General features: G+C 44.1%; 1 protein-coding gene across 2 annotated transcripts; it reads left to right on the top strand.

Moving 5' to 3' along the window:
- The first annotated feature begins 600 nt into the window (after positions 1 to 600).
- LOC308582471 (uncharacterized protein) lies at positions 601 to 8,108 on the top strand. Of its 2 annotated transcripts, none has more exons than XM_081185669.1 (4): positions 601 to 683; positions 4,941 to 5,102; positions 5,810 to 6,295; positions 6,804 to 8,108. In XM_081185669.1, the coding sequence occupies exons 2-4, from the start codon at positions 4,950 to 4,952 to the stop codon at positions 7,131 to 7,133; spliced, it is 969 nt and encodes a 322-aa protein (XP_081041795.1). In that variant the 5' UTR covers positions 601 to 683; positions 4,941 to 4,949; the 3' UTR covers positions 7,134 to 8,108. The 2 variants fall into 2 exon arrangements, with proteins under 2 accessions (XP_081041795.1, XP_081041794.1); XM_081185668.1 differs by lacking the exon at positions 601 to 683 and adding an exon at positions 822 to 1,186.
- The last annotated feature ends 1,146 nt before the right edge of the window (positions 8,109 to 9,254 follow it).

Below are 9,254 nucleotides of genomic sequence, written 5' to 3'. Positions count from 1 at the left end.
CACTAAAAATTGCACCCAGTCCATCTGAGTCCATCTTAATTATTTATATACTGGCAACACTAGGTAAACTTCTCCACCACACACCAAACAGGTCCCCAGTTCAGTTTCAATTTTTTAAAGGCTGGGACTTGTGTGCGATCCAGTAGGGGTAACTTGCTGCAATAGCCCAAATTGCTGAAGATGGATGTTTTCTCTGTCCAACCAATTGAGGCATAGTATGGCATAGATACTGAACCACTGCACTTGCACAATAAATGAGAGGTTGCATATCGGTAGTTTAGCAAACACCCAGCATTATCGGTCTCACATCATGCCACCATATTGTATCTTTGTACCTTACTTATTTTGAAATATACACCAGAACAAGAGATTTCAAAGTTCCAGTATAATAATGTTTCGTGAAGAAATACAACAAGGATAGGGTCCAAAAGAAGATGAACAATGTATATATCTGAATCTTAGTGGCACTTTTCCTATTATCAAGGAATATGGCATGGTCAGACAAGATGTGAGGAAAGGAAAATGGGGAATCTTCTGATCTTCATCTCAATCTCCATGCAGCTGGTCTTGTTGGAAGCCTCTTGGAACCTTACTTATGACCTCACCAAAGGAGAGAACAAACTGCCGTCTTGATGTCATGACTGAATCCTTCTACTATTCATAGGTCTGTGGTTTGACAGAAGGTAAGCTATGAAAAGGGGAAAGCTGAATATATCTATGAGTCCCTTGAAAATCTCTCACACACTCCTCTTACGCCCACACCCACACTTCATTGGCATATGTTTGAGATACAAAATTAGGAATAGTCTAAAGAAAGAAAAAGGAAGCAATATAACCAGAATTTCCTGAGTTCAGAAAATGTCTTTATCCTCTCCATCCTCCAATGATTTTGGCTTATTTTGAAATGTGTGGGCTTTTGCTCTGTGAAGTCTTTATGGGATGCCCTGGAAGTTGCCTTCAAAGAAACATTTCTTGGAGAACAGTCTTTGGCTTGAAAGAGAAGAACCCACTTGGGAGTTGGTGTGGATGAAAAATCTTCAAACACTAGTAGATCAAAGATAGACCTTACAAAAATGTGACTTTCTGTTCGAGCGTTGGTGTATTTCAGTTACTGTTACATCTGCAAAGGAATTGCATCCAGTGTAGCTGCTAGGAATTGTTAGAAAAGGAAGAGAAGACAATGGAGGTGCTTTTAACACTCTCATGCATAAATGCAAGCAGTGTGGTCTTTTGTTTTCATCCTTCAAGAACACATGCCAAAGGTCCCAGGTTCAACCCACAGCATCTCAAAGGAGGGCTGGGAAATAAACTTGCTGGAAACCCAGAGGAGAAGCTGCTAATCTAGGCATAGGCAAACTCCGGCCCTCCAGATGTTTGGGACTACAATTCCCATCATCCCTGACCACTGGTCCTGTTAGCTAGGGATGATGGGAATTGTAGTTCCAAAACATCTGGAGGGCTGGAATATGCCTATGCCTGCGCTAATCAGTGCAGGTAATCCTGAGCTAGATCAATCAATTATCTGACTCAGTATAAGGCAGCTTCCTATATTCTATATCATACAGCCTCACACAGACACAACCAAGAAACAATTCAAACAAAGCACATTTAAGCATCATTGATTTCAGTGAGACCATTGAGCACATGCTTAAATCTCTACCATTCAAATCAATGGGAGTGGGGTTGTTTTTTTTTTTTAAAAAAAAATTGACTGTAACATACTCAGTAATGAGCTGCAGGGGGTGGTGCTCTCTTGACCTCCTGTCACCTGTGTTGCTACTGCTTACTGGGAGGGCAGGAGCAGGACAGTGTGGTGGAAATGTCTACCACTGCTGATCATACCTACACTGCCAGGGCCGGTCCACTCAAGAGGCAAGGTGAGGTAACTATCTCAGGTAGCAGGAGCCACAGGGGAGGCAGATGTAGATCTTTATTCTCCCCTTCTTCCTGATGTAGATATTCACTCACCCATTCTTCCCCGGCAAGAAGGGATCCAACTTTTGTGGTCTGCCTCAGGTGCCAAAATGTCTTGGGCCGGCCCTGCCTACTGCACACACATTTATGTGCTTCCTCTCGGCTTTAGGATATGTACACCCAGCAGTTCCAGAATATGGTAGTGTAACATATGAACCCTTCTGAATCAGACCCATGGCCCATCTGGTCCAGTGTCTTGTTCTCTGGCCAACCAGATGTCTGCGAGAGGACCGCAACAAAGACACAGTTGCACTGTCCCCATGCAATGGGCTTTCAGAGGCATGCAGTCAGTGGTGGAGCTTCATGCTCTGACACCGGGAGGCGGAGAGCAGGTGGGGGCGGGACTGGCACGTGTCCTGGGGGTGTGGCAGGGGCGGCAGGGCAGCCGCGATGGCACCACACCGGGAGCGTGCCGCCAGGAGCAGTGCGCTCCCCCCGTACTCCTCTTCCTCCGCCAGTGCATGCAGTGGAGGTAGAAGAGCCACTGATCTCTGCGTCCTCCTGTTTGCTTAACTGAGCAGACATAGGAAAGGCTATGAAGAGCTATGCATGGGCCTTCTATTCCCTATAATGACATAACATGGCATCTATATTTATTCATTATATTTTTACCCCACTGAAGCACAGTAACACAAACATCCTGTCTCCGTCACTTCCCACTCTGTGGAGGCAAATCACATACCATCGTGTGATAGACAAAAATCCCATGACTGTAATCATGGAGCAGGAATTCTAACATCTTCCTCCCATAGGAACCCACCCAGAGTGGCATACACATAGAATCAGAATTGTAGAGTTGGAAGGGGCCCAAAGGACCACCTAGCCCAGCAATCCAGTTTAAACATTTTAAACAGCTGTACAAAAATACTATCAGGATAGCAGTATAACTATAGAGCACAGCAGGAGGGAAATAACAGTCCCAGTCCCCTTTCCCCAAAGGCCTGTATGCACAAACAAGTGCATTTTAAACTTGTTTGAGAGAATGATGCCAAATGGGACTATATTATGCAAAGAGTGGGTGGAAGATGGAATGTGTTACATCCTGTTGGGACGGAGCTGAGTCATGCGTGCATCTCCCAGAGTAAGAAAAGGGAAGAGCAGCAACAACAAAAATGGGAACGTGGAATGAATTCAATGTTTACAAAGGTTACCAAACCAAGGCTTCTGTTTTACACACTAACTTGGCTGAAGGGTGGTGGGTCTGATCAAGACAAATGAGAAAACAGTGTCAGCTCTGGGGAAATTAAAGGAGTGAAATGTTCTTATCTTTCTATACAGCATATGAATGATGACAAATCAGCTAAACAGGCAGCTAGATTAATATAAATAGGAGAAACTTTTTTAAATATTGCAGAGAGCTTAGTTGTAAGTCTTTGTGAGAAGGTTCAGTGAAGCCCCATAATGTTATGGGGTTCAGAATACAGACATATCCATTATTTGCCATTAGATGGGTTGAAGGTACAAAACAAAAAGAGCTGTTTGAGTTGGTGAGCTCAGGGTTCCAGTTGAATAGGGATTTGGCCATGATTTTGACTGGTTGCATTTGGACCTATGACTCAGGGCGCTTCCAGATGACCTTTTTATGGAGTTTTCGCCCTGTTATGCTTGCACAAAGTTTGCAGGAAGTTGTACAATGTTGACTGTTATGGATAATTTATTCTGATTTGTTTTCCAAGAGGTTACACAATGTTGTACCAAGTTATTGCTATCCCACACTTTTGGAAAGTCGCTTTGAGCTGCCTATGGAAAGAAAAAGCAATGGATGCATTTAGTAAATAATCATAAAAATAGTCATCCCTGATTTTCCAGTTGTGCTGGTAAGGGCAGCATCACAAAATCCTCAGAAAAGCACCAGGGACTAAAACCCTTTTCTGCATTGCTTATGGGCAAAGGTGTATTGAAACCCTCCTGGAATCCCCTTAGGGTCTGCAACACTGCTATTATTGCAAACCAGAGGACCTAGAAGGTCCTTGTCATGCCAAACTGTCCTTCAGTCTTTCCTTTTGTGAGTCAAGGACCCGCCACCTGCTTACTGATAAATAAAACACAAGGATACAAGTATTTTAGGTTAATAGGCTAAAGAAGGCCACAGCTTTATTGCTTACAGCATTTGAGTGGTATTGGCTTAGGCATTGGATCAAACAATCTATACATGACTCCACCCCGCTCAGTGGGGAGTCATTTGAGGGTTAACAACCAGTGGGAGGAGCTTGTTGATGCAAATACAACTGGAAGCTTCCCCTGATGTCACCGCGGGTCGTGCCATGGCCCTAGCCACCAGCAGAGCATTGGGCAGGATCCACGACTGCCAGATCCCTTTAATGGAATACCCAACGAGGGGAGGGGTAGGTGATGGCTACAGCCTGCCTTCTGACATACCACACATATTCCAATGCCTAACCGCCAATACTTGAAAAGTTGTGACGATTTGCTATCAGGTAGGCAAAAACCAAGAGGCTGGTACCAATTTGCCAAATGGATAAAATCCCTACCAGGCCCCTTGGGCAACCAAGGCAACCAACCGAAGTCCATAGCAAGGTCAAAAGCATAGATGTGACCTAAAGGGAGGGCGGGCGGGTGATCCGTCGAATTCAGGAAGTGGAATGAAGGGCATGGCGCTGCTGCGGCCGCTTAAACACAGCTAAGCGCCGCCCCAAGCCAGCCCTATTGGCTGGCTGAAGGACGCGGTGCGGCAGCCGGAATAACTGATGCAGGGGGCCAAATATGCCCCCCTGCCAACGCTGGAACCGGCTCCTGCTCAAAACTCCTTCCCTCTGGTAGAAGAAGAGGTTTTGTGCTGCCAACCTCTTACCCACTGCATGGATTTGCAGTTAGCTAGTTTCATAGTAAAAGTGTCTCAGTGGGGGTAGCCTGACTGTGATTTTATGAGTATTAGCATCTGGTTTTGGTGACTAAATTCATGGAGCACACACGTGATGACCTTTTTGTTTATTTCCACCTTAAAGCTACACACGATGAAGGAGGAGGACAGCTCAGAGGCTAAAGTAACCCAGGATGAAAGGAATTATAAGCCGAAAGCACGCTGCCGATTCATGAGGAAACAGAAAAATGGAATTTCACCCTGGAAGAACACTGGGAAGTTAAAGAAAAGGTTGCAGTCAAAGGAGGTACGGCCTCCTCTAACTCTGTGAAAGAAGTGCAAGCACCCTCCAGGACCTAGCCCTTCAATGTCAGGGAGCCGATAAGGAGAGCAGGTCATTCACAGATGAGAGAAAAAGAGTGAAACACTTGACTAACTTACAGTTAGTTTCTTTATGAAGGAAAGCAGAACAAAGAACACACAGATACTTCTAAAGGTTGCTCCTGTCTTAGTGACACTGTTGTCCAGACTGGCTTGTGGCTCCCCTTTCACTTCCTAGGCCTCTATGTCAGGCCCCTCCCTCTGTCTCTACAGCAACCTCCAAGGGACCCTCTCTGTGCCTGCCTGGCTCTCTGCTCAGCAGCATGCAAAAGATGCCTCGCTGGGATTTTTAAGGCAGGTTTCTTGCCCAGCCCTACCTAGAGATGCCAGAAATTGAACCTGGGACCTTTAGCATGCAAAGGAGATGCTCTGCACTGAGTGATAGCCCTCTCCCCATCTCACAATGTTCAGAGATGAAATACTGGTTTCGGCATAGGGCGAACTGAAGCAGAGTGGAAACAGTGTTGCATGAGATGGTTACAGGGAGGAATGGAAAACAATGAATTCTTACATCTCTATCTACAAGTGGTGTGTGTGCAAAATCAATCATTGTTATTAGATAATAGATCATCGATGTCTGAAATTATGATTGCGGACCTTTCAGTACATTAACCTTTGCCATTTTCTTTCTAGAAAAGCCAAGAAAGTTTGAAAGAAACAAAGGAAAAAGCACCAACTCTCTCCTGTCAAGAAACCTCCAAGTCAGCTGAGAATAGTGCAGAGGATTTCAATACCGAGTGGACCATTTTTAACGATTTGTTCTTCTCAAGTGATGTGGCGCCCAGTAATGAGTTCATACCTTATTACAGGACATACTCAAACCTTGTGGAAATCCCTCTGCAGGTAAATGTAGAACTGAGCCATGAGAACGCAGAAGGAGAAGAAGTTCAAAGCGATGGCTGTGTCTTTAATCCTAAGTATGAAGATGAGCCTCTAAAGGACGTGAGTCTCACCACAGGATATTTTCCATATTATAGAACATATGAGGAATACTTTGGCAGCTCTGATCTTCCCAGTGAAATACACAGTAGAGCAGGGAGCGAAGGGAGTGTGGCAAACAATGCAGAGGAAATCAAGAGTGAAATTAGCTGTGAAACTGAGGAAGTATCTGAAGGTCCTGTAAGTACAAGAAAGGCCAAATCTTACATTTCACCCAATATCATACAACAATTCCCTTTATATCTTACTTTTAAAAGACACCTGAAGGCAGCCCTGTTTAGGGAAGTTTTTAATGTTTAAGGCTGTACTGTGTTTAGGGCCTAACTAAACGTTACATATAATTATGTGTATTAAAACACCTGTAGTCTTTTTTAAAAAGAGAAAAGCCAATATGAAGGTTAGCAATTTAGAGGTGTGAGGTTGTCTAACCACTCCCTGGGAACGCTATACTCTTATCTGTTTATTATTTTGGAACAATTATTGCTTCTTTTGTCAAATTCGTTATTTGTTACAATATTTTCATGCCCATTAGGGATACATAAATAATAATGACAAAGAGGTTCCAACACTCACACTTCACAGATCTGAGGCCCATAGATTTCTGAAAGAGCATCCCAAAGTAGTCCACAGACTGGTCCTTAGTTCACATAATCCATGAATTTTGACCACCACCCCTTTATGTTTTCAGGATATTCAGGAAAACTGTGAAACATCAGAGGATACCAGCCAATGTTCTGAGAGTCTTCAGTTCACTGAAAACCAAGTATTAACTGACTCCATTGTTGAGTCCTGTGATTCTGACCTCTCTCTCTTTGATGAAATTTTAAACCTGAGGCAATCACCTTCTGACAGCAGTTACTTTCCATATTATAGAACGTATGGGAAATTGCTTCTCGGCCCAGAAGCCTCAAGTAATGTGCTCTGTAGCAGCAGAGATGCACTGGAAATGTTTGGTATGGAAAGTGAAGGAACTTTACCAGAAACTCGGGACAATGACAATGGCTGTTCAGTGTGCTGACTGAACTGGGATTGAAATCACAGGCATGGTTTTAAGGACTCTTACCATTGCACGGCCTAGTAATAATTTATATTGAAACATTTTAATAAGAAACTGTTATTCATATTAAGGTGAGCCATTGAAAAAATGGGAGAAATGTTCAACTAGCTTTTGCTTGAACTTGGAGAAATTGACCATCTCTGGCAGAAGATAAAGGAGATGAAAAAGTTATCATTTTTTTATAAAAAAAACCTGCCAACCCTATAGATGATCAATCAGACTCTCAAATTGTTGAAGAAAAGAAGAATTTTGTCATGATCAAGGTAAGTTCCCAAAATAAGCCCCCTCATACCACTGTTTAAAATAAGAAGTTGATATGTGGTTTGAGATTTACCACAAAAACTCATGCTGAGAAAATCTGAGAAGAGAAGTCTTTCTGCAACCAAATAGTTCAGCTGCAAAAAGTGTAGAATTTGCATATTGAGGCATGGAGGACAATATACTGCAGATGAAAAACTAGTGTACTTAATCTAATGATCAATCATCTCTGGTTGCTGCCACTGGCAATGCCCTCTACAAGCACTCCTGTTACAAAAGGAAGACAGGGGCAACCTGATCAATTCTCCATCCTGGCCAACAGCATAACAAAGATTCAGTATGTAACAGAGGTGTTGTAATTGCCCACTAAACAGCAACTTTCAGTCTGTAGGAATGAAAGATGCATTATTCATTGCCATCTTTACCAGCTGATTCTTTGTCAGAGTTTAGAAAAATGTGGGAGAAGAAAGGAGAGGCATGGAGCCTTTGAAGAGGATGTAGAAGTCTTCAAATTACTAGTATGACTGCTGATAAGACATCTTTCAAGCAATACTATTTTTCTCCGTGATAAAAAACAACAAAAAATAGTTCCTGTATTTTGTTATGTTTGATATGAGCTATGGATAGGGAGGGACTATTTTGTATAAAAACTTAATAAATACAACTATTTATTAATGTGCCATGTTTTAAAATGTGTGTTCTTCGAGACTGTTCATGAGTAACTCAATATGTACAAGCAACCACATATAATTGGACAAATGTTTCCCCCAAGAAGCCCAGAGCAGCTTAAAAATGGCCTCGGACAGACTTCCACGCAAACACGGTACAGGATCAGACCTGTTTAAAACTGCATCATATGCTATAAACAATTCCTTAGGCATAAGCAATAAGCCCAACTGGTTTTAGGAATGCCAAAAAAATCCTGTGGTAACTAGAGCTGCAGCCAAAATTGGGAAAGTATAATGGAATTAGTTTTGATTTTGCCACTCAGTCACTTTCAAATACCTTGCTCCAGTGCTTTTTCTTAGGGGGGGGGGGACGCAGAGGTATGCATACCCCTTTGTGAATCTAAATTGTAAATCTAAGTTTGGCCTCGTTGAGGGACAATATTTCAATATGAGTAGGAAAATGAGAGTACCCCTGTCAGGGAACTGACATCGGAGCAGAGGGGGGAGGCGATGCTTCCAGACTCTGCAGGAGAGGGAACGAGTAAGGGTAGAGAGAGAACGTCATCTGGGGAAGAATGTCCAGGTGACACCAGGAAGAAGGGAGAGGGAGAAAGCATCTTGGAGGAGAGGCTCCGAGACTCTGGCAGTGAAGTCAGTGAGGAGGGTGGAGGAGCACCACTAGGCACGCCCACTCTGCGCAGAAGGGTTACGCGCAGAGAGGCGAGGCGAAGGTTGTCCGTCAAGGAATTCTTATGCTGGAGGAAATTTAGGAGACGCCCACTCACGGATTCGTCGAGCGACTGAGCAGCAGCACCCAAGCTGCTCAGTCAGGGAAAGACACAACCACCCCTAAGCAGTTTGGAACAGCTAGAGGTTTGACTTCCGGTCGGTGCCAGCGCTTAATGGCGGTCCTAGCTCCGAGCTCCGGAGAAGGACTGCTTCGCAAGTTCGGGTCTTACCCGCTACGGCAAGCGGGGGACCCCTAAAATCCCAGGCGCTGAAGCCTGAGAACAAGGAGACTCGGTGGGCACCTTTGCGCCCCCCGGTACCGTGAAAGAGCCTTTTTAAAGGCTACGGATCGACATCGGGAGTGAGCGCGGTGCTGAGAGTCGCTACCCAGCCTGCGAAGTGAAGCCGCGTCGCCATAAGCGGAGAG

This window comes from Podarcis bocagei (genome assembly GCF_964188305.1).
Source record: "Podarcis bocagei genome assembly, chromosome: 2".
Taxonomy (NCBI): Eukaryota; Metazoa; Chordata; class Lepidosauria; order Squamata; family Lacertidae; genus Podarcis; species Podarcis bocagei.
Note: the sequence above shows the minus strand (reverse complement) of the source record. Positions and strands in the feature narration are given on the sequence as shown.